Source organism: Astyanax mexicanus, chromosome 19, assembly GCF_023375975.1.
Source record: "Astyanax mexicanus isolate ESR-SI-001 chromosome 19, AstMex3_surface, whole genome shotgun sequence".
Taxonomy (NCBI): domain Eukaryota; kingdom Metazoa; phylum Chordata; class Actinopteri; order Characiformes; family Acestrorhamphidae; genus Astyanax; species Astyanax mexicanus.
In genome coordinates, this window is record NC_064426.1 from 35953930 (window position 1) to 35980567 (window position 26638).

Here is a 26638-nt window from a genome sequence, read left to right on the forward strand (position 1 = left end):
CTATCGGGTGCCATTTACATCCCGCTAGTGCCGCAGTTAGCAGCTAATGCTAATGCTGCTGCACCTAGCCTTAGAGATGGAGAAACTTCACTGAAAACTCACCCTTAAACAAAATATTGGAAATCCAAGCATATTGTAAATAAACAAAAGCGCTTTACTCACCCAAATAAACAGTTTTTTTAGGATAGAAATCTGTGTAGATTAACATCCACTGCTTGTCTGACTTTGTTAGAAAACTCTTTTTTAAGAATTAAACTTTTGTTTACTTAGGCACATCCCCCAGCTTCCCCTTTAGAAGGAAAACGTGGCGACACCCTTGTTTACTTCGATGTAGGCATCCTTACTAGTGTTGCTTAAAATGTGCCATATAATTCGGTGTGCCTTATAGTCCCAAAATATGTATGAATGAAGTGTTACTAATAAGTTTATAGAAGTTTATAGACCCACTCACAGCAGATCCATCACTCCATGTCCAGCTTTCACTGTCCCGACGAGACAAGCCAATCCAGATCCAGTGCTGCTCATGATCGTCCTCCTCTCTGTATACACAGCCAATCAGAGAGAAACAAACACACACGCACAATTAAGTTGCAAATTTCTGCATAGTAACACTATACATTCACATACTGGATCTTTTAAAAAGTAAACCATGGACAATCTAATCACATATACACAAAAATATACATCAATATAATACAAAAAATATATTATACATGCTCATCTAAAGACATGCTCTCCCAACCACTTACCCAAAGGCCCCATGAAGGACCTGGAAGATGAAGGCCTCCTCATCTGGGCCACTGAAGCTGGCCAGTTCGGCTCCATGCTTACGACAAAATGTATGGGCCTGGATCCAAGTCAGCTTCTTCTCCAGCTGGCCTGCATGGAAGACCTACCAGGAGATCAGCAGCAAGAACACATTCATAAACACACTGTGGATAACAGACACATTCAAGCCCCTTACAACCACTGATACTTTTATCAGTTACTATCATAACCATATCATATCATATCCATCATAACACTGTAAAACTATGGATAGGTCTATTGATCTAAAGATGTACGTATGTATGTATAATTTGACTAATAAATATGCTCCAAATGAATGATAGATGACTGAGTGATGTAGGTTAACATAGGAACACAAAGCTACTAACAGAACTTACAGTTGGCTATGGCAGCTATAGCAGGGCAGACATCTGAAACCAAATGATTGGTTTTAAAGGTGGCATCTTATGATGGTTAATTTAGTTTGACCTCTTTAGTTTGAGCTATTTGTCTATGGAGATTTCAAGGCACTACAGCACATAGCCATCAAATGTCACCTGCTAGCGGTGGGTGTGGCCAAAATAGCTAAACCCACAAATAACTGGGCTAACGTTTTTTACTTTTTACTCAATTTACTCCATAATGTAGCCAATGGAGTCAATTATACCACGTATAACTTATTAAGACTATTCCTATCACTTGCAATGCTTCTGTCTTCAGGATGGTCAGGATGAGTGCATGCCTCCTCTGATACGTACGAAGTTAAAATAAGAGTTAAATAGGGAAACACACTCAGAGAGAGAGCATGGTCAGTTGTGCTCACTCAGGCTCTGGCTGCTGAGGGTGAGGCAGCATTACTCAGGATTTTCCGGAAACTTGCGCTCCTTCCTTAGGCCGTAGTGGCCTTAGGCCAGCATCTTAGTCTGCTAAGCCACTCTAAATGCCTCAGAGTAAAACACACACATACCTTATAGCAGTGGCGCAGAGTGCCAGAGGTTTTCCAGTCAGAAGGACATGTCCCAGTCAGGGAAGGCGTGGGCTGAGGTTTCGGGGGTGTAGGGGGAACGGTGGAGCCTTTATCCTGTCTGCAGATGTATTTGGAGCGAGCAGTCGAGCATTCCTTTACCTCCCACAGGCCTGTAGCGTGTCCCGTCGCCATCGCTACACATCCACCTTTTATAGAGGCTGGGGGTGAAAGATCACATGACAGTTCACAAAGTTATAGAACGTTCTCATCTGCTTTAATGCACGATGTGCATCATGACTGATTCTGGCGATCATGTTAACGAAAGCTTCTTTATTCCTTAGTCCTTAAATATTAACCTTTTAGAAGTTTAACTAACTCCAAATCGAAACTACTTTTTTCCTATTTTCTCCCCAATTTAGCACAGCCAATTACCCAACCCACTCATTAGGACTCCCCCTATCACTAGTAAAACCCCAGCACACCAGGAGGCACATGCCTCCTTCGATACATGTGAAGTTAGCCATCGCTTCTTTTCTAGCTGCTGCTGATACAGCATTGCCGAGCAGCATCACAGCGCGCTTGGAGGAAAGCACAGCGACTCGGTTCTGATACATCAGCTCACAGACACCCTGTGCTGCAGACATCACCCTAGGAGTGATGTGGGGAGAGAGCGCCATCCACCCACCCGGGTGAGCGGGCCAATTCTGTTTTCTTATTTTTATCATACTTTACTTGGATGGTCCATTTGATGGCCTCTTTGATGCTTAACTGACATTCAACTAACATTCAACTACATCTCTATTAAATGTAAATGAACTACAAGGTGAAAGTAAATGATTCTCTGTTGAATATAACCCTACATTCAACTCTAATCCAAATGCTTATCTTAATATTTTAGGATTGGGTTTAGAGTTAGATTTTAATTTTAGGTTAAGGTTAGGGTAAGGGTTAGGTGTAGGGTTTAATTTTATGGTTGATTAAGGGTTAAGGTTAGGGTTAGGTGTACAGTTAGATTTTAGGGTTGATTAAGGGTTAAGGTTAGGGTTAGGTGTACGGTTAGGTTCTATTTTGAATAATTCACATTCAACATAGGGTTAAGTTCAATTTAATGGACATTCAATTCAGTGTAAGTTGAATGTCAGTTGAGCATCAACAAGACCATAAAATGGACCATCCAAGTAAAGTGTTACCTACTTTTCTTTTAGATGCTTGAGCCCAAATTTGTATTCACCACAAAAACAAACGCAGTGTCTCATCTCTCAACTAGCTGAGAGTACAGTTTTTACATATCCAGACATGCCTGTCTGGATAGAAAGCAAACAAGTCACTTTTTCCTACTGTGACTCATTAAAAGCTTTATTTTGCTAATATTACTCAGCGATGCTGGCACTGGTCTGAACTGGATTTGTATTGATTGGCTATCTTTCCTGGATATGCTGCTGTAAGTGCTGTGAAAATGTGGCCTTTGACTAAAGGTTGGATTCTGCATGCATGCAGATGTGTGTGTCTTTCTGTGTGTGTGTGTGTGTGTGTGTGTATACCTGGCTGGTCCCGGTTCCAGTTTGTGTACGTCAGTTCCTCTCCGGTGAGCCAGTGGAAAGGGCCAGTGCTGTTCTCATTATGAAGACCCAGCCAGAAATGATCCTCAGAACGACCAAACACAAGACTGTTCACAAATGCCTGTTCAAACCTACACACACACACACACACGTTTATAAGTTGAGAGGTAATTGTTTGTTTCATTGTTAATATGCTGTATATTTAAGATGTCTAACATGTCTTAAATTTTTCTTTATTAGACCCTGACAACAGTCAACTGTCAAACGTTCATTGCTATCTTGGCAGCTCAGGTTCACCGTGTCGTGTCGTGTCGTATCCGTGTCGTTTAAATAGCAACAACACTTGTGCACATATCTAAACTGATGGGTGTTGTGGTTTGTATGTGAGGTGTGTTCAGGTACATTTCTTGGCAATGGAAAGCAAAGGTGCCCCACTGACGGATTTAAACCCTGACAACAGTCAACTGTCAAACGTTTATTGCTATCTTGGCAGCTCAGGTTCACCGTGTCGTGTCCGTGTCGTTTAAATAGCAACAGCACTTGTGAACATATCTAAACTGATGGGTGTTGTGGTTTGTATGTGAGGTGTGTTCAGGTAAATTTCTTGGCAACGAAAAGCACAGGTGCCCCACTGACGGATTTAAATCCTGACAACAGTCAACTGTCAAACGTTAATTGCTATCTTGGCAGCTCAGATTCACCATTTTGTGTCGTGTCCGTGTCCTTTAAATAGCAACAGCACTTGTGAATATATCAAAACTGATGGGTGTTGTGGTTTGTATGTGAGGTGTGTTCAGGTACATTTCTTGGCAATGGAAAGCAAAGATGCCCCACTGACGGATTTAAACCCTGACAACAGTCAACTGTCAAACGTTCATTGCTATCTTGGCAGCTCAGGTTCACCGTGCACACTCAGTGAATGTCCACCCCTGCTCATTGTACACATACATGGACACACATCAGTGCACAAACCCAACTTTTACATGAAAAATAAACAGAACACAAACAAAAAATAACATTACTGTTAGCGTTAATGATCTGACAAGCAGGAAATTTACATTTTCCTCTGGACCATTAAAATACCAATCTGAGTCTTAAACTGAATGACAAGTGAAACGCTGACTGATTTATTACACATTAAGCCCAAAAGACACCCATGATTAATGAACAGAATTAGTACATTCCTTTTGCAGATTTTGAGCTGCATAAGGTGTACTTTTCCTGCTGTTATGATAGCAAAGACACACTGACACCCTAAATCAAGCTGTGAACTGTGCGGTTGATGGCTCGCCTATAGATTACTAAAATAGAGCCCTAAAGGTTCTTTTAGACTTAAGGGAGGTTTTGAATGGCATTTTTGGGATCGAAAACTAATAATCCAACATCAGTACCTCAACATACTTATATTCTTGTGGCGCAATGCAATCAAACTCATACAGCAATGTGTCTAAATCTTCCATAAAGCTTTCTATGAAGAACAGAGACTGTTACTACAGCAAAGGGGAACAGATTCCCCATTAATACCCTTAATTTTAGAAGACAGTGTCCCAGAAGTGATCAGAATATTACTTACTCTACACTGACATGACAACTTATATTGTGTTCAATGACTTTTGCCAGATCCCATGGAAGCTAGAGCACTCAGCACTGAGCTACATAATGTGTGTATAGGGCCTATTGCATTAAATATGCCCCAACAGTTCTGGAAAAAAGAGACTACTTAAAAATGATGAGTTTCTTTCATTTAACCAAATTGAGAACCTCTGGAATATAATCAAGAGGAAGATGAATGATCATGAGCCATCAAACCAAGCTGAACTACTTCAATTTTTGCACCTGGAGTGGTATAAAGCAGAGTGTAAGACTGGTGGAGGAGAACATGCCAAGATGCATGAAAACTGTAATCAAAAACCAGTGTTATTCCACCAAATATTGATTTCTGAACTCTTAAAACTTGTTTTATTTGCATGATTTGAGGTCTAAAAGCTCTGCATCTTTTTGTTATTTCTGTCATTTCTCATTTTCTGCAAATAAATGCTCTAAATGACAATATTTTTATTTGGAATTTGGTATAGGTATACATGGTATACATGGATAATTCTAGCCAGATGTTGCCGGTCATGATCATTACTTCCCAATGCACTGCGTAGTCCAATGTGGGTGGTAATTAATGTCTTTAATTACGTATTCCCGATATTCCACATGTGACACTGTTGATCGAGGAATAATATATGCATGCAAAAAATCAGAAATAGAATCTTCCATCTAAATGGCACCTACTATTAAGCCTCACTCAAACTCAAACAAATAATAGGCATTGCCTTGCCATGACTATACTGGCCAGTGGGTGGGTGGTGGGTGTTCCCAAACCACCCCCTGAGGTAACACTTCATGTAATCAGTTTACATACTTCTTTCCCATGACTGTACAGTATATTACCTGTTGTTAATAACGACCAATGAGGAATTCTTGCTGGCACATGCTCTTCTGGCAGTGTTAAAGGTTATCGGCTCCTCTCCAACCCAGAAACATGCAGGACTGTGCCATTTCCAAGCCTGGAGAGAAGAAAGAAAGAGAAAAAGAGGGAGAGGGGGATGAGAGAGATGTATTTTATGCATACATGATCATGTACTCAGAGAGAAAAAAAAATCTCCAAAGCAGCCAAATAAGCGTAAGTCCTCCAGCTGTCAAGCCAGCCGCTTCAGCTGGGGACAGATGCGTTCTCTCTCTGGGCGTCTGACCTCCCATAAACTCCTGAAGCAGATGTCTCACGAGATAAAAATACAGGACTGAATAAACTTTGCTTAAATCAGAAAAACACTGGGACTCAACATCAGCACGCTTCGTATAAACCCAATATATAATGTTGTCAGTTTAATAACAAAACGTCATCTCGTAAAAAAAAAGTAAAGGAAGATTAAATGACATTACAGTGGAATGGAAAATTCTTAAATTGTTCATGTAAATATAATAGAGCATTTATAGACATTTTTTCTTCCTTTGCTAATTCAAAACTATGTGTAAAATATGTAGAAAATTAATTAGGAATAATCTGTTTGTCTAAAACAACACAGAGGAAATCTGTGAATGACAAACCAAGAAATGTACAAGAAATATAAATGTAACGCTGTGTGAAAGGACAGACGAGGAGAGCGGACACACACACAAGTAATCTTTAATGACAACAGCAAACAATAAAACAAAAACAGGATCTCAAGAACTAACAGAAACGCAGCCAAAACAGACGTAGACACGTACAAGAACCGACAAACGAACACTGAAGAAAAAGGAGCTTAAATACACACACAAGGCACACACGGGAAAGGGAACAGGTAACACCTGGGGACTGATTAATGAGGGGCGGAGCTACAAATGAACACAGGTGAAAACAGTAAAGGTAAAGACATGGGCAAACACAAGGGCGGAGCTACAGATGAATACAGACAGAGCACTAGGGGAAATGACAGGCACGAGGAAAAGGTAAACACACAGAAACACGAGCACAGACGGGAAACGAAAGGGAAACAGGGCAAAGACGTGACATTACCAAAATTTAAGTTAAGAAGTATTCTATGCATATAAATATATATTTAACATCTGTCCTTAAGAATAATCCCAGGTTAATTTAGGGTTTTAATTTAGGATTTTTAGAGTAAGCCCATATAGCTGTTTTTAGTTTCAGTTTCGCTTCACTTCGCTTTACTAACCACTGATTACCGCTAAAACTTTAAAACACTGTAAATATGTATTTGCTTAACTGAGTGACTTTCCATAATGAATTGAGTAGATACATGTAGATTAATCACTAACAATGATGAGCACATTAAAGCTTTGGAATAATCTTCTAAATGTAAATGTAATAAATGTAAGCCTGGTAAACTGCAGCTAACAATACAAAAACACTAACACAGGTAGTGACTGATAAACTCATTGGAGCTCATTACTCACTACAGGATAGTCAATAATATTTAAGCCGAACTCTATGTGCTAATAGATTAATCGTTGTGCTTTGAAGACAATAACTGTTGTAATGGGCAAGTTCACATATCAGGGTAAAATGCTAACCCCAGTATGACCCTCAGACCCTGAAGTTTGATGGCCCCTCTGGAGAGAAATCGGAACAGCTCCTGCTACTGTTCCTGCTGTGTGAGTGTTTTATTCAAGCAAAATAAAGCAGTAACTACAGCCATTACATACATTACATTATACATTAATACTGTAGCTTAAAGGATGATTTGAATGTATTTTTTACTGGAGAAAGAAGGGAACTGTGGCTGAGTTTAATACTGTAATGCGTCTATAAGGTTCAATAATAACATATAGTAAATTGATATTAAACTTGTGTCTTACAAGCTTTTGAGAAATATCTTTTTAATAGTGTTTATGGAACTATTAACAATATTTGTAATATTTTGTTAAGGAAGTTGTGTTAAATGTATTGGCGTATCTCTTTTTAAGGTCTACTGTTTATATTCTTCAGATGTTTTCTGATAATAAAATCTGATTTCTAAATTTTGTTTAATTTTGTGGGACAAATTAAACCTAATTCTAATCAAAGTCTTAATTAAAAGCCTTATTTTTTTATATTATATGTACTCCTAACAGTACAGTAACTCACACACCTATATTAAAGCCTAGTCATGCAAAAAAAAAAAAAATAATAAAATCTTGAAAAATACTGTTATATGCATTTTTGGGCATACCGCCCAGCACTAGCATGAATGAAATGTGGACATAAAGGGGGAAATTATGGTTCCAGTGTTGCAACGTTCACCTACATAACCTCTAGAGGTGTTTTTTTTTTCTAAAATCCTGACTAAAGCCCCTTAAATATGAAGAGAATATTCACTTTGGACCACTTATAATGAAATGTTCAATTGCAATCTTCCAAAATAAAACAAACAAAAAAACAATAAATAAATACAATGAATGGAACCAAATAGAAATGTTATTTATTTATTTATTTGCTGCATTGTGAGCCTGAGAAATGTGGTGGCCTTTGACCTCTGGCTTGCTTGTCCGGGCCACCTAGAATGCAGCATTTCAGGGGGAGCTCATATTGCAACTCAGACAAACAACGGGGTCATATTGAGGTAAAGTGAATGAAAGCACAAACAAAGATTTATTCAACTAATAACCTGAATACACACACAAAAAACTATCTGTGTGGTTTAGGAGAGGATGATTTTAAAAGAAAGATAGAGTCAAGAGTGAGAGAGCAGAAGGAGAGAAAGAACAGAGAAGAAGGAGCAGAACACACAGAGGAGGAATGAGGTCGGAAAGAGAAATAGATTTAGCAGATGTATGAAGATACTCACAACTTGGTGCGTGTGTGTGTGTGTGTGTGCATGTGTGAGTGAGTGTGTGTGTGTGTGCACGTCTCTCTCTCTATCTCTCACTGTCTCTCTCTTTTTCTTTCCTCTCTCTCTGCATGTATGTGTGTGTCTTTGTGAGTGTTTGAGGCTGTAATATTTACAATATGTCTCTGGCAGGTTTGTGCAGACTGACTGCCACCAGCATCACCAGCTGTTGCTATCTATTATGTTATCTATTAAGGCAGGTTACAATATTTATAATATTTAGTTTTAAGGTATAGTATTGACCAAAATCCAACATCTACTAAATGACAAATAACAATATTTATTATATTTAGTTTTAAGGTATAGTATTGACAAAAATCAAGCATCTACTAAATATTAAATAGCAAGATTTATAATATTTAGTTTAGAGGTATAGTAGTAACCAAAATCCAATATCTACTAAATGTCAAATAACAATATTTATAATATTTAGTTTTGGGGTACAGTAATTAGCAAAATCCAACATCTACTAAATGTCAAATAACAATATTTATAATATTTAGTTGTGAGGTACAGTAGTAAACAAAATCCAACATCTACTAAATGTCAAATAGCAATATTTAAAATGTTTATTTTTGAGTTATAGTAGTAACCAAAATCCAACATCTACTAAACGTCAAATAACAATATTTATAATATTTAGTTTTGAGGTATAGTGGTAACCAAAATCCAACATCTACTAAACGTCAAATAACAATATTTATAATATTTAGTTTTGAGGTATAGTGGTAACCAAAATCCAACATCTACTAAACGTCAAATAACAATATTTATAATATTTAGTTTTGAGGTATAGTAGTAACCAAAATCCAACATCTACTAAACGTCAAATAACAATATTTATAATATTTAGTTTTGAGGTATAGTGGTAACCAAAATCCAACATCTACTAAACGTCAAATAACAATATTTATAATATTTAGTTTAGAGGTATAGTAGTAACCAAAATCCAACATCTACTAAATGTTAAATAACAATATTTCTAATATTTAGTTTTGGGGTACAGTAATTAGCAAAATCCAACATCTACTAAATGTCAAATAGCATATTTATAATATTTAGTTTTGAGGTACAGTAGTAATCAAAATTCAACATCTACTAAATGTTAAATAACAATATTTATAATATTTAGTTTTGAGGTATAGTAGTAACCAAAATCCAACATCTACTGAATGTTAAATAACAATATTTATAATATTTAGTTTTGGAGTACAGTAGTAATCAAAATGCAACATCTATTAAATGTCAACAGTATTTATAATATTTAGTTTTGAGGTATAGTAGTGACCAAAATCCAACATTTCATAATGTTAACATCCACAAAAGCAGAAAACTCTATCATTGATAAACAAAATATACAGCTACTTTTAAGTCATAATATTAAGTAACCAAACTTAACATCTGTCTAATGTTGGACGTTAACCCGGTGCTACACAAGTTACTTTCATTCCCAACAAATATTCAACAGCTTTCCTGTAGGTTTTAACATCATCACAATGTTTATTTTTTACTACAATCCAACATCTGTCTGACATCCTTACAATGTATTTCTGATACAAAATTGACATCCAGTGCCTGCTGGAATTCCCATAAAAGAGCCCATAAAATGTGATAGACTTTTGTTGTTGCATTACACAATATACCTTTCTGAGCTTATTGAGAATCTTGATGAATCAGTTGTTAAGAGTCTGCTGATACTGATGCATGTACTGCATGTACTGTGATGAATATTGAGTATTGTAAAAGTGTGTTCAAACATTGTGAAATCATGTTTTTATCATGTTGCCAAACCTTGTAAAGCATGAGCAAGTGTGTATTCATAATAACTGCCTTTTCTTAACCAGTGCTTTTAAAGAGTTGGCTTTTTTTTTTTTTTTTTACGTTGGTCTGATCAGAGGGAGATAAGAGAAAAGTAAGAGAAAAGAGAAAGAGAGTGGGGGTGTGGCATGTCGTAAAGGATAAAAGTTACTGCATTTGGAGAGAGATGAAGGGAGAGATGAAAATAAAAAGAAGTATAGAATACCTTTCTGCAGCCATGGTCCTGGATCCGTCCATCTATTTTCTGAGCAGCTTTCTTGCAGATGGAGGGCAAAGAGAAATTGCAGGGGCTATCATTCCAGCGGCCCTCCTACAACACACACAGAGATGGACACACAATGAAAAAAATACAGTGAGTTTTATGCTCTTCACCATGGTTCACCAAATATATCCACAAAGGACCGGCGTGGGTGCAGGTTTTTATTCCAATACAGTAGAATAACCTGATTCTATGTGTTTGAACAGCTAGTCTCAGGGCCTTATTTCAGTAATCTATTGCTGAGCCATCAACTGTGCACCGTGTAGCTTAACTTAGGGCGTGTCTGTGTGTCTTTGCTATCATAACGATGGGAGAAGTACTCCTTGTGCGGCTCAAAATGTGCAAAAGGCATGCACTATTTCTCTTGGTTAATTATGGGTGTGTTTTCTGCTGCCAAGATAGCAAAACACCAGAAATCTATCTGAACACACCTCACTTACAGACCACCTTGCACATCGCCATAGATTTATTTGTTAATTCCACGGCTAATTTTACAAAATGTGCTTTACATATGTGTGCAAAAGTACCTACAGCTGGCGCCGAGTTGGTCCAGCGGTCTAAAGCGGTCTAAGGTCGTGGGTTCAAACCCCCGCTCATGCAGCTTTGCCATCAAGCTTCCGGCGCTCAGAGGGAGCAAAATTTGCCCTGCTCCCTCCAGGTGGGTAGATGCCGCTCTCTCCCCACATCACTCCTACGGTGATGTCTGCAGCACAGGGCATCTGTGAGCTGTTGTATCAAAGCCGAGTCGCTGCGCTTTCCTCCAAGCACGCTGGCTGCTCGGTAATGCTGCATCAGCAGCAGCTCGAAAAGAAGCGATGGCTGACTTCACATGTATTGGAGGCAGCATGTGTCAGTCTTTACCCTCCTGGTGTGTTGGGGCATCACTAGTGATAGGGGGAGTCCTAGTAAGTGGGTTGGGTGATTGGCCGTGTAATGATACAGGATGATACAGATACATGTAAACCTACTAGTGCTAGCATTACTCTAATGCCAGATGTGGGCTAGAGTAGTATACAGTAAAACCCCCTCTATTAATGATTGTGCTACATCATGTACTTTTCAGATGTGTTGGGTAGTTTGGAATGAGCTGAGGTGGGGTGGTGGTCATCCAATAATATCATAAAGGTGATCTTACTAATGCTCTTTTTGCTGAATGCAATAAAATCAAAAAAGCATTGCTTCAACTTCTGGTAGAAACACATTTGAGACAGATTCTCCAATGTAAGCAAGAAAAACAAAATTTTGAAACACCCGATTTTAAAAGAAACAATGAATGTATGAATGTATGCATGTGTCCCAATGTGTCCCAAAGCTTCTGTCAATACAGTGGACCCTTGAAATGCAGTCATACACCAGTAAATCCAAATTATACACCTTCTTTTAAATGTAATTTATTCTGTATAGTAAATGTAGCTGTAGTCCATTATATAAGATGCCGTTAAATAAGCTAAAAGCTTAAAGTATGCGTAAGTAAACTAGTTTAAATTATGCCCTGATTTTTTAGCCCCTCTTCAACACCCCTTCTTTTCACACCCCTGAGCCACGTAGCATAGCACAGTGACTCAACATGGTTAGAGAGCTCTAACTGCCCACACACACTGCAGGACGCTAGACTAAAGCAGCACTCTGGGAAGCAGAAGAGTCCATTGTGCAATCCATCCACCACCGTAAAGCAGCCAAGTGATTTTTTCCTGAACTTCCTGCCGCAGCCTGCACAGTCACTAACCACGACCTACTCAGAACAACTCAGACGAAAGATCAATTTAAAATGCTTAAAAAAAGAATTTATTTTTCATCCTATGACTTCCATTTTTAATCTTTACTGAGCGTTTAAAGGAACTTTGTGTAGGCTGTAGAGCTCAAGGCTCTGCAGCAGAGGATGAGAAGTTGAAATCTTTGGTCTACATTAATCTATAATCAATTTAGACGCTAAAATTAAGAAATGCAAATAGACAGTGTGTACAGACTGTCTACTGAGCTGGATGAGACTGTACACTTCTTACAGGGTTTTACAGTGTCGTATTAGAGTGTGATGGTGCAGCATTTGATGTAGTGGTGCCTACAGTGAGCTGATAAACACAGTATGTATATAGGGCTGCACTTCCACTAAGGCTTTCTTCAAACACAGTGAAGAACCAAACAGAATGGAATTACCATTGTGCTTTGAGAAATGATCTAAAGTCTACTGGATTACCATCAGTCTGGATCAGAACAGTTGAGTAAAGCTTGGGAATATGTTATAAAAACTGCATTCAAGGTATACAGACAGCAACATCACTTGGGTCAATTCAGTTTTTCATGTGCCAACACCCCGGTTGCCGAGTATAGTATAGGAACTGACCCAAGCAGCATTTGCCAACACCCCAGTTGCTGAGTATAGTATGAGAATTGACCCAAGCAGCATTTGCCAACACCCCGGTTGCCGAGTATAGTATGGGAATTGACCCAAGCAGCATTTGCCAACACCCCAACTGCTGAGTATAGTATGGGAATTGACCCAAGCAGCATTTGCCAACACCCCAGTTGCTGAGTATAGTATGGGAATTGACCCAAGCAGCATTTGCCAACACCCCAGTTGCTGAGTATAGTATAGGAATTGACCCAAGCAGCATTTGCCAACACCCCAGTTGCTGAGTATAGTATAGGAATTGGCCCAAGCAGCATTTGCCAACACCCCAACTGCTGAGTATAGTATGAGAATTGGCCCGAGCAGCATTTGCCAACTCCCCAGTTGCTGAGTATAGTATGGGAATTGACCCAAGCAGCATTTGCCAACACACCAGTTGCTGAGTATAGTATAGGAATTGGCCTAAGCAGCATTTGCCAACACCCCAACTGCTGAGTATAATATGGGAATTGGCCCTAGTAACATTTGCCAACACCATAGTTGCTGAGTATAGTATGTGAAATTGACCCAAGCAGCATTGGCCAACACCTCAACTGCTGAGTAAAGTATGGGAATTGGCCCGAGCAGCATTTGCCAACACCGCAACTGCTGAGTATAGTATGGGAATTGACCCAAGCAGCATTTGCCAACACCCCAGTTGTTGAGTATAGTATGGGAAATTGACCCAAGCAGCATTTGCCAACACCTCAACTGCTGAGTAAAGTATGGGAATTGGCCCTAGTAACATTCGCCAACACCCCAGTTGCTGAGTATAGTATGGGATTGGCCTGAGCAATGGGCAATACCAAATGGCCAATGCCAAGTCTCAACCAATGCTGCCACACATCAGCTGTACTCAGTCCGATTCTTCATGCTATTTGGGTATTTAAGCTCCTCAAAAATCATTATCCTCCTTATCTTCTGTTAAATGATTGTTTAATAAAACAAAAGCATTGTTTTATTATGTCAATACTGACTTGTAAATGCTCTATAAGTATTAAAAGTAAGATATGAATAAGGGATCAGAAGAGGCACTCACCAGCCCCCACATGGTCACACAGTCCTCCTGGGTATTGTGGAAGTTGTTGGGCTCAAAGGGGTGCCAGAAGGTGAAGATAACAGGGGTGCGGTCAGTCCACTCAAAATTCATCTGCATAGCAGTGTCGTGCAGTCCAATCCATAACTCATCCACATCTGAGGAACAGAAATAGAAAGGCAGAGAGATCTGCTTTGACTTGGTTGTCAAAAAAGTTCCATATGTGAAGTAAAAGATAAATCTACATTCTCAAATTTTATGGTACAGCCCAAAAGGTCCTCTCCATATACAAATATATTGATGTACACTACCGTGCAATCAATCAGTCAATCAACCTTTATTTAAATATGGAGTACATCGAGGGTGGCCCTCATTTACAACGCAGCCGAGCAATTACATAGGGAAGGGATTGACAGAAACAACAACAACAACAACAAAAAAGTAGATAGAACAAAATAAGTAATAAAAAAGCATGAAAAACAGCATTATGATAAGTTATAAGAATTATTTAAAAAATTTAAGATATAAAACAAATAAGGTAAAAATAATAATTTAAGGGTAGGAAAAATAAAATCATAGGTAAAAAAGGTTGTAGAACTAATAAAAATTCAACTACAGATAAATAAATAAAAAACTAAACACATAAAATAGTAAAATATAAACAAGCACTTACTATAATAAAAGAAAAAGTAAGAAATAAATAAAACCTGCCAAAACAAACCAACACAAAAAAAGTTAACTAAAATAAATAAATAAATAAATAAACTTAAAACATACCAAAGATCATAAAAAAAACAAAAATGATCTAAAACAGTGGCAGGCTGTCTGAAGGTGGTTAGAAACTAGGAGTAGTTGTTTTTGAACCTCTCTCCCCATTTTTCTAGTTTTTATTAACATTTAAGCATCTCAAGTCCAGTGACTCAAAATGAATCAATGGCTTGCATCCCAGTTACAGTTTTTAGTTAGTAGAATATTTTCTGAATGTTCAATTTACCATTCAATCTGTTATGTTTTTTGGATGTTCTTAGAAGGTTCTCTGATAGCTGGGATAATAGGGGCTCACATGACAACACCTTGTATTGCAACTTAACAGTGGATCAAGTCTAAGTTTATGTCAGTTTCTTGCTTAAGGTTAACAGAATATATTTGCTACACCCTTTCTAGGTGGTAGTAGTGATAAATATATAGCCATAAAAAAATATTTACTGCTATTTTTAACAAAGAAAATGTACATATCATTTTGGAAACCACACACAGCCCTAAATCTTCACCTTATCCCTCTCCCTATCCTAACAAGGGACAATAACCCTACCTCTAGGTGTACACATGCAAAATAGAGGGGTAGGGTGTTTTGGTGCTCTATGATTATACTATATTTGTAACGCAGAGGAGGAGGAAGGATGCAAACACAAGTCTTTATTTTCCATTATTTAAACTAACAAAAACAAAATAGTAAAAACAGAGGATAAAATAAAAGATGAAACAAACAAGCAAAAATAACAAACAAAGAAACAAACTACAAAAAGCAAACCTGAAACACTGAAGACAAAAAAAAACACAGCTGGTCTGAGGTTAAACAAAACAGATAAGCAAGATCTGGACAGAGTAACAAGACAAGATCAGACAAAAGCACGACAAACAACAAAGGAGCATATGGGTTATTTATACACAGGCACACACTAGGGACCCCTGTGGAGGTAATGAGGGGGGGGAGTTACAAATGAGACAGGAGGGGTTACAGATGACAAGGCGGGGCTAAGGCGGAGACAGGACCAAAACACAGTAGCACATGGCTGGGAAACATGACAGGTAAACAAAACAAGAGAACAGAGGACAGGAGTTGAAAGGAACCAAAGAGGAAAGACACTGGACAGACACAGGCTAAGGTGTGACAATATTTATGTGGAACAAATTAACGTGTATAAAATGTATGTGTATGTGTGTGTGTGCTTATGCTTACCTTTCTTCATATGCACAGTGATGAACTCCAGCTCTGGTAGGGTGTGGATGCTGACTAGATGGGCATCCATCTTCTGGCAGGTTTTCTGGGCGGAGTTCCAGTCCAGCTTATCCGAGTTCAATCTATAGCAGCCGGCCTGGAAGTTCTGCCAGCCTAGATCACACTGATACTGCCCGTCATCTGCCCAAGACTCTGAAATACACACACACACACACACACACACACACACACACACACACATACACACACACACGTATACACACATATACAGATGATGTAGAAAATCTAAAACATATTGGACCACAGACACAAACGTACATACTTTAATAAGGACTACACTAAATTGACTCAAGTATCAAGAGAACATATGTTCACATTCAGTGTTTCATCTGAAACTAAGTGCATTAAAAAGAGTTTATTCTGGTTTTGTTAGAGTCACTGTTTCTAATATCCAGGGAAGGCTCTCTACTAGATTTTTAAGCATTGATGTGATGACAAAAAGAGCGTTAGGTGAAGTCAAGATATTGGAAGTTCACCAAACCAACTAATCCACAACTCTCCAACTCATATTAGAAGTATTTAATGGAGCACCTTAAATCCAGTGAACACAGTTCCACTGCTCCACAGTTTAATGCTGAGTGTTTTAACCTCAAAGATGTCAAAATTAGTCACATTTATTACTAAGTATAGGCACTAGGGTTTAAAAATGCTTCTTTTGTAAGGTTCAAGTAAAAACTCAAGCTTTTTACTCAAGTAAAATTGTAAAAGTACTGATTTTAAAACTACTTAAAGCATAAAAGTAAAAGTAATACAAGGAGAAAAAAATGAAAAAAAAAAAAGGATAAAAACTCAGGCTGGGTTTATAATGCACTACCTGACCCCCCCTCCCCAAAAACATTTTTCTAAAAGCCATAATGACTATAATGTTCTATTAAAATGTTAATGTTGAAAAACCAGGCTCCCTGTTTCAGCTGGATTTATAGCAATTTAAAATTAATGCATTTTAGTACAATGCAAATATATTAAAGAAGCTCAGTTGGGACATTTCAAGATCTTGAGTTCTCTTTAGTCTCTGCAACTTAACTACGGTATGTTAAATATGTCTGCTACGTTCTTGCTGGACTGTGGGCATGATGTATGCAGGTGTGATGGATCACAGTATAAACCAATAGGGTGTTGGAATATCAGTATATGTTTATACTTCTCTACATCCAAACACAATCAGATTCACTCTATCTGGATGAAGAGATTTATCTGGACAGTTTTTTTTTATTATGAAGAGTTGTAATGAAAATAAGTTGAAATGATAAAGGAGTAATAAGGCTATTTTTAAAAACGTAAGGAGTAGAAAGTTCACATAGTTGTGAGAAAATGTAAAAAGTAAAACTAAAAAGTCGTCTTCCTTCTCACTCAAGAAAGTACATTTTGTACTATTTCTGCCACTAGATTTGCTTTGGGTGTATTTTTAATATGCACCATGTGTGATTTTCTAGCCAGTGTGAAAAAGGCTTGATTAATACAGGAGCATACAGGATTTACTGCATCTGGTGTGAAATGGGATTAAGAAACCCTGCGGTAGTGCATATTTTTATACACACACCTGTTGTGAAGGGGTCCAGTGTGGCGTTGGGTCTTTTCTTGCAGATGTAAGGAAGAGCCACCGAACAGTCTCTGTTCTGCCAGCGGCCTGAGCTCTCAGTGCGGATCACGGCACAGTTCTGATCCTCCTCATGGTTTGGCTGGTCTACAACACAAACAAACACACACACAAACATATACTCCTTATTCAAATGAATCCTAGCTAATACAGATAAGGGACATTCCAGGATTTTGATACATTTCCTGTCCCACTACTTAAATTTCAAATGTACGTATCCAAAATATATACATGACTATAACTGTATAATTTGGTTATATTATTCAAAAGACCGAATACCTTTGGACCACCTCAAAAAATGGCCGTTTTCTCTTGTCCCACACATTGGTTGACCAACTCCTTTGGCAAATTTAACAATTAAAATAGGCTCTAAATAAATGACTTCCTCTTGTATATTGTTGATATGCATCTCCTTTACTTATGAAAACAACTTCTTTGCTCTACATTGTTTTGCATGTTACAGTTTTTATGCTATTAAGTTGTGTCCCACAACATGCGCTCAACCCTGTTACCATAAGGAATTTTACCTGGCAGAGAAAGAGTTCAAAATATTTGTCTACTGGCACAAAGGAAGTGACATCACAAGGACATTTTCTGCCCACATGGCAAGACCAAGAGTAAGTGCTCTAACAATTTTCAAACTTTTTTTCCAAATATGTTTGTCCAAGTTCTGTGTGTCACTCAGTGAACGCAACCCTGTTACTCATATTGTAAGACTAATAATGAGTAGAGTCAAAATTTACTTTATATACTTATATAACCATGTTTGTCCTTGATCTTGTATACATAGCTAAATTTTACAGTTAGCATCTGTTCCTGGGGTAAACCACAACTTAGCCTAGATTTGCAACCCTGTTACTCGCAACCCTGTTACTGTAAGTTACCAAATATATTGCATAATCTAATAAAAAAAACTGTTTTGATACCTGAGCTTGATGAATCAAACTTTTTGATAGTCTATTACCTGTATTTAATAAATATATGACTAAAAATGATCAAATTGAAGATCAAATTTTCAGAAGTGACCACCCCTGAAATGTACCAAAATCCTGGAATGTCCCCATAATTACCTAAAATTACCTAGGTGACAAACTGTTTGAAGCTACTATGAGTCAGAGATTAGTATCAGAGATTTACAGTGATTAGCAAATTAATCCAGCTATTGTTGAATGTCGGAAACATGAGTAAGCAAGTATGTTATAAAGGGTGTTGCTCTGCGGGTGTTAGGTTCTCACCTGCCTCCCAGTTGAGGTATTTAAGAGGGGCGGAGTCAGCCCACTGCCAGCCTCCGTTAAGATCCAGATCATTCAGACCCATCCAGAGGGCGGCACTATAGCCAGTCAGCAAACCTGGGGGTCACACACACCCATACAATATATATACACATATATACATATTCAAACATCATGGCCTCTGCAAGTACTGTAAGTAAACCCATATTTGTGTATGTACTGAAGAGCAAGTAATCTCACATTTTTTAAGTACATACTCTTCGTGATTTGTCAAAATGATGTCATATGACCAATTTATGCTGATAAATGACACTTTTTGTTTGTTCAAAAACCTAGCTATGAGCCCCAACTTACACCATATCACAGTATTTAAAAACAATCTTATGATAAACATTATTTATCATGTTTTGAAATCCTATTCATATACTCTTTCTTACATAGCACAGTAATTTATAGAAAACTTTTGCTGCACATCATTTAATTTAACTCGATTCTTTTACACTCTGTAAAATTAATTAAATGTACAGTGGGGTCAGTGTTCTTTAAACAGTAATGATATTGATACGATGAGAAAATCTATCATAATATGAAAAAACTATTTATACATTGTTCGGCACCAGTATCAAGAGACATATCAGTCTCTGTACACTATATTATCTGTAAAAAATGGATTAAAACACTGCCACACAGGCCAACAGCAGTAGATCACCTTGTGTCAGAATTTACCCACTGTCTTTAAGCTTCAAATTATTGCTATCCACATTTACATCAAAGCTTTAACAAACTACAACTAACTAACTAACTGAATTTGAATACCAAAGATATATAAGGAATATTTTTTTTACTATTACTATTTTTCGTTTTCTTCAGTTACTCATGCCTGTGTTCTACATGTTTCACCGCAACCACTGTGTTTAATTTCACGGTCTCTGTCTCTCACCATTGATGTAGCTCTGCTCCTCCACCTTGATAATGCTCAGCAGATCTGCCCCCTGCTGCTGGCAGCTTGTACGAGCTTCACTCCACGACAGAGTGGCCTGGAAATTAAACTGGTAGCAGTTGTCCATTAGAGAGTGTGTGTCCCAGAATGTCTCACAGTCTGTACCTAAAGAGACAGAGAGAGCAAGAGAAAGAGAGAAAGAGAGAAAACAAGAATTCACTTCAGTGACCCAAGCAGGTTAGCTCAGTGGAACATGTGAATCACTTCTGAACAAACAGTACGGACTCTTCAGTGTTCGCCTGGTTAACTGGACTCACTCTTAACTGGACAGAATCCCCAGCGCTCGTCTTTGGCGTAGTCGTGTGTGGTGGCGCACCAAAGATGGCCGTCCTCCCTCCCCACACTGGTGCAGCTGTGGAACCACTGGCCGTCGTACAGGAAGGGCAGGTAGCAGGGCCGGCCATGAGAGTTCCCCTGAATAGTGTAGATCTCTATAAAAAAAGGTGACAAAGAAAAGACTTCAACTCCCAGCATGCAATAGCATGTTTACTTGATCAGAATAGACCCTGCAGGTCCCATAAATGCTTGATTAACTATAAATCTGGACATCAGGTAGGCCAAGTAAATATTGCAATCTGGAAAAAACATTCCTGGGAAACTTTTGCTGTGTGTGGGTGAGCATTATACTGCTGAAAAATCAAGTAAAGTCAAGTAATTTTTATTCTAAAACTGCATACGTACAGGCCATACAGAGAATTGAAATTACCTTACTCTCCTTCCCCAAAAATTACAAAAAGTACAGAAAATAGATGTATAATCAACAAGGACACAGATAGACATACATGAGACAAGAGACACAAGACACTAGTGCAATAGTGATGGGGGGGGGGGGGGGGGGTGATTAAGATGGAATGACATGACAGTGCAAGTATAAACAGAACCCGTAAAACAGTAGTGCAAATATGGTATAATAACTATGTAATAAAAATGCCACCATGAAGCTATTAGGGGCCACACATATGGCTGTAGAATTTTCTACACACAAATTATTGAGCTGTTAATGTCCCTCTAATTACTATTATGGGTGACCGACTGACTTACGGTATGCGAGAGCTCCCCAGATCATTACAGCAGCAGTTGGGGCAGTGTGTTGCTCCACAGCAATGGCAGGGTTGAAATGCTCAACACAAGGCCAGACGAAACCAGAACAACAATGTCGGATCCCAAACAAAACCCTGTATTCATCACTAAAGACAATATGGCTCCAATCTATAGCAGTACAGGTTCCTCCTTCAAAACACCAATGAAAACAAAGGCAATGGTGGCTAGCAGATAGTGACACCCTGTTTCAAAGTCTGTCAATTGGGCAAATGTCTCTGAGGCATGTCTAACAGTCTACAATCTCTCGCCAAGAGGTACACTACCCAAAATTAGCCTTCATATTAGCTTTTCTAGGTTAGCAGCCCTCTTGTGGCAGGACCTACTGCAGGGAACGGCAATACGTTTCCAAGCCAATACGTGATGTGTTCAGGAAAATGAAGTGTAATGGGATGAAGCATAGACTGTGTATAGCTGGATAGAGCATCGTCTCTCAAAAGTGAAGCCATCACAGGTCGGGCGGCCCCTGCTGTTCGGTTGCAGAAAGCTATGTAACCCCACCCATCCCCATAGGTTTCAATGGCAAAACAATTTCAATCACGTTTTTTTCTAATATACTGTAATTCTACCTCCATTATTTAAATTCAACAGCTAGTGTAACCTCTGCTTATATTATTACATTTTTATATCCCCACAGAATTCGTTTTTTAAAACATTATTCAGCTCTATTAAAAAAGGTGTGGTTATTGTAAAAGGGCTGGGTTACACCTAACTGGGGTGGGACCAATGACTGTATGGGCGGGACCAAAGACTGTGTTTAGCTCTGTGGAGGCAGCCCTCAGGGGTGGGGTTATTTAAATGAGTAGGCTGTCTCTCCACAGTCTTTCTGCCTCCTCTGGTCTCTACTGCGCAGACTGGGGTTTCAGGGTCTCCAAAATGGCGCAAGATTTTGGCTTCATTTTAATTAAATGAATGGGAACGGCGACACGGCGTCCATCTTTTTCATCTTTTTCCTATTGCCGACCTCTGACCTAGTGTCCAATCAGCTGTATCACAGCTGTAATCATATCGATATATCGGCATGCCAAAGTTTTGCATCAATCTATAACTATTTTAAATACAATTTCTTGTCATTCAAAATATGGATGTTGGAATATTGTAACAGCAAAACTGATTTAAAGGTTTCAGTCTCACATTTCATTCTAATAAGAGGCCAAAAACACTTCAACAGACAAAATCATTTTCCGACACATTTGACAGTGCTGAGTAAGCACTGGATAAACACTGTAGAAAGAATTAACTATAAGAAATAACACAAGAAATATGTTAATATATTAGAATAAAGAATGTTTATTAAAATAAAGCCTCTCAGGACATTCGTCAGCCGGACTAGTCCTGGCAGTGGAGCTGAGCTGGAACTATAGAACAGTATTGAGCAACTCTCTCTGTCTCGTCCAGGAATAACTCTCATTTGGATGAATGTGTTCGGACCTATTCCATCACCCCATATAACCTCGGTCTGTAAAAGATCCTGTCCTTCCTCTTTCTCTCTCTCTTTCCCTTTCTCTTTCTCTCCCTCCTCTTCCCTGTCACTCGCTCTTTCATCCTGGCTTTTTTACTCTGTGTTGACCGAAGTTAATCTCCACAGTCAAACGAATTGCCCTGCGGTTTCCACAGTAACACCCACATTCCGAAAGAGGAGCGACAGAGGGAACGAGGGAGAGAGCGGGAATGGACAAAAAGAGAGGAGAAAGATAGATAAATATATAGAGAAAAAGCAGAGGAGAATAAAGACAATAAGTAAACAAAAAAGACTAAAAAATAGAGACATTGAGAGAGAGCAGAAGGGAGAGACAAAAAAACAAGAGAGATGGTGAGACTAATATAAAGAGATAAAGAGATAAAAATATAAACACAGACAGAAGAATGAAAATGAGAGAGAGACATAGTAAAAGCAGAGTTAATGATAGATGGAAAGTGATAGAGTACTTAAGAGATTGCAAGAGTTGGAGAATGAGAAAACTATGAGAATGTGAGTGTCAGAGAGTATATAAAAGAGAGAGAGAGAGAGAGAGAGAGAGAGAGAGAGAGAGAGAGGGTGGGAAAGTACAAGAAAATAGTGTACAAAAACTGCCAAAGGGAAAGCAAGAGAATGCATGGCAGAGAATGAGAAGAGATGGAAAGAGATAAATTGTGTAAGGGAGTGCAAACGATTTAATTTAATTTAATTTAATTTAAATGAAAAAGGGATAGGGGTAAAACTTGGAAAATAAATAAAATGTGTACAAAAAGGTGACAGAGGTAGAGAGGCAGAGTATGGGTAGAGTGAAAGAAAAAAGGATGGAGAGAAAAAAGACTGAGAGTAAGAAAGAGTGAAGCAACTGATGCAAAAGAGAGCCTGAAAAAGAGATAAAGAGAAAGACAGAAGAGATAATAAGAGAGGAAGCAAGAGACAGAAGGAAAAGATAGAGAGAGCGTGAGAGAGATGGAGAAAGACAAAAATGTGAGAATATGAGTGAGAGAGAGTGAGAGAGAGAGTGAGAGAGCAAAAGAGAACGACAGAGCAAAATGAGTATAGATTAAGCAAAAAAGAATAAAAAACAGATGGAGAGAAATAGAGAAATAAATAAATAAAGCAGAGACAGATGCAAAAGAGAAACAAAAAATTCTCTTTTGCATCTGTCTCTGCTTTAGTGTAAAAGGGTGTGAGAGGTGGAAAATGTAAGATTTTGTGAGAGTATGTGAAAGAGAGTGAGAACAGTGTTTTGCTGTTTCTCAGACTGTCTGTCACACTGCTGTGGAAAAGTAGGGCACTCCCATTAAAACAGAGGCACAAAGAAACACTACACACACACACACACACACTACACACACACACACACTCTGTGAGTGACTAAGGTTAGTGGCATCTCCTCCTCAGGTTGGAGGACCCTCCACTGCAGCTGCCTCGCCACAGAAAGAGAAGAGGAGAGCAACAGGAAGTATGGGGGAATGGGGGAACGCTCTCACAGCAGATATGCTCAAAACAACACAGAGAAATATTTCTTAATCTGCTTCAGAACACAGCGTCCTGCATTACTTCTAACAGAACCAGACTGATTGGGGAGAAAAATCCTTAGCAGAGATACTGGAGCAACAAGGTTAACGTAGCTAGCTAGCTAGTTAGCTAACAAACAACGGTTAGTCAGGTTAGCATTGTGCTATTGCAGGGATCACACAGCTGACTAAAACTGTGTCCAGTTCTTCTGTTTAAATCTTAAACAGATGAACTTGTGTGCGGATTCTGATACTACAAAACAACAAACAAAATACTGATTAAACACTTAAATATAGCTGCTAATGGTTCTTTTAGCTTTACGACTTGCTTGTACAGTACACTCTAAAAAACAGAGGTACGATATGAGTACTTTTTTGTACTCAAAGGTACACACTTCATAATTGAACCCTCAAAGGTACAATATTGGTCTTTACAGGGTCAGATCTGTTCCTTCTGAAGAACAAAGTAATTTCTAACAGATATAAATAAGTCTAACCATTCAACCAGCCAAAAGGTACATTCAGTATTCTGTACCACTGTACTAATAAACCATGTATATTTAATTGCACATTTTTTATTTGAAAGCTAGACAATTATGGATCATCAAGTTTTTGAGCCATATTCAGTTGATGATAATGTTTATAATCTTTATAATCTTTACTGCCACAAAAACCACGAGTACAAAAAAGGACTTTCACTGAAAGGTACTTTTTTGTACCTCAAAATAAGGTACAGCCCCAGCGACAAGCTTTGTACTCTTTTGAGTACAAACTACTTACTAAAATACAATACAAAAATACTTACTTTTCTTAGTGTGTACTGTCTAGTGCTGCATTCCATTTACCTCAGGAGTCAGACATCAGAGCAGACAATGATATAGATATAAACATTTTTACATTCATTTTACATGATTTCAAAACCTTTCCAAAAACATTTAAGAGTTTAAAACAACTGGTTTAGCAATTATTTAGTGTTTTATGGCAAATACAGTTCAAATATTCCCTCTTTTTATGTCCCAGCTTCGTTGTTAGCATTGTTAGCATTGTCTCCGGTTAGAACTGTTAGCAATACCAGTTGATAACTTTAAGCCATTCTCAAAGTCACTATTACATACAGTACATTTCTGGAAATAGCCGTAACTGATAGTGAAAGAAGCAGGTTGATTAAGTAAGTTGAGTAATTACACCGGATTCTAGATGAATACGACTTTAATATGAACATTATTCCGCCTAAATCACTTAAATATTTAATTAGTTAGGTTAGCAGTGTGCAAAGTCCAGAGCAGCAAATACATTTCTTAGCCTTTTCACATGGTACTAAAGCTGAAACTTAAAATCAAGCTACCCTGTAATATGGATACTGGATTGGTACCAGATATATCCTGCCCTCTGGTGTAGATCTTACATATATAATATGTTACATCCAGATACTATTTAGGTAGAAAATGCATATTTAAAGAGAATCATTGTGTATACTTTCGAGTAATGCACTGAAATTACCGCCTGTGGCCAAAATCGAAACAACAAAAAATGTAACAGCTGAATATTAAATATTAATATGCAGTACAGTACAGTTTTAACAGGTTTTCATTGATTTTTCCACTTTTCCACCACTGCATAAAAAATAACCTACATGTATTTTTTTAATGTCCACATTAATTCAGTTTTTTACTACATATGTTTTGCAGTGGTTGGCAACTACCGCAAAAATATTGCAATCTCTGTTTAAGATATTTATGAAATTACAAACTTTTTTTTAAACAAGGTATGTAGTAAGTCTCTGCTCTGTTTTTAGTTTTTTTTTTATCTCCTTTTTGTGTCTTGGAATCCACTGAAGTGCCACCGCTACTGAAAGAAATTCACAGCAATGGAAACACAGCAATATACAATATTAATAAAGAATTGTCTAGTTTTTTTTTATGCCATTTTTGCTATATTTTCAGTTGCACCCATAACCATTACACACTTACTAGAGTTCTCAGGTGGAGCTGTTTAGGGTTGGAGTCTACAGGTAAGGCAGATAGATCTCCAGTAGCAGGGTTGGTGACCGCTGCTTCACATTTTTGCCTTGCTTCTGTCAGTTTAGTATCAAAATAAACAGGAGACTAGTCAGGAGACCAGCTATGAAGTTAATGAATGCAAATCGAATGCAAATGTTATTCATTACATAACTAAGCATGTCATTCATTATGTAACCTTGTATTTAATTACAGTGGAATAATTATGCAATGGAGAATTGATTGAATGGCACAACATCAACAGTAACTTCACCGTCTAATCGTCCTTCTCTAGGAGGCAGAGAAAAAAGAGAAAGTTGAAGGGAAATCAGGGTGTATTACAGCACAGCTGTCAAACGCTGAGCCTCTCTATTCTGTTTACAAACACGGCCCAGTCAATTCATCCGCCGTCTCTCTGGCAAACAGCCAAACAGGCGGCATTCAGAGTTACCCTTGGCTACAAATCCACCAGCGTGAAGCGGATCCTGACCTAAAGAGCCCCAGATGTGCTACAGACCTCCATCACAACAGCTTACATGCTCTATCTCTATCTGTCTCTCACTCC

The 26638-nt window shown here is 38.2% G+C and overlaps 1 protein-coding gene across 1 annotated transcript in view; it reads right to left on the reverse strand.

The window, feature by feature from the left end:
- Positions 1-26638, reverse strand: part of mrc2 (mannose receptor, C type 2) — a 75330-nt gene that overhangs the window by 15730 nt on the left and 32962 nt on the right. Inside the window, exons 4-15 of the mRNA XM_049467876.1 lie at positions 20260-20433; positions 19943-20107; positions 19006-19119; positions 17714-17857; positions 16114-16305; positions 14157-14311; positions 10678-10782; positions 5734-5849; positions 3277-3425; positions 1736-1953; positions 750-892; positions 452-539 (exon numbers count right to left, since the gene is read on the reverse strand). Of these exons, the coding sequence (XP_049323833.1) occupies positions 452-539; positions 750-892; positions 1736-1953; positions 3277-3425; positions 5734-5849; positions 10678-10782; positions 14157-14311; positions 16114-16305; positions 17714-17857; positions 19006-19119; positions 19943-20107; positions 20260-20433 (1763 nt within the window). The remainder of the gene's footprint in view (positions 1-451; positions 540-749; positions 893-1735; positions 1954-3276; positions 3426-5733; positions 5850-10677; positions 10783-14156; positions 14312-16113; positions 16306-17713; positions 17858-19005; positions 19120-19942; positions 20108-20259; positions 20434-26638) is intronic.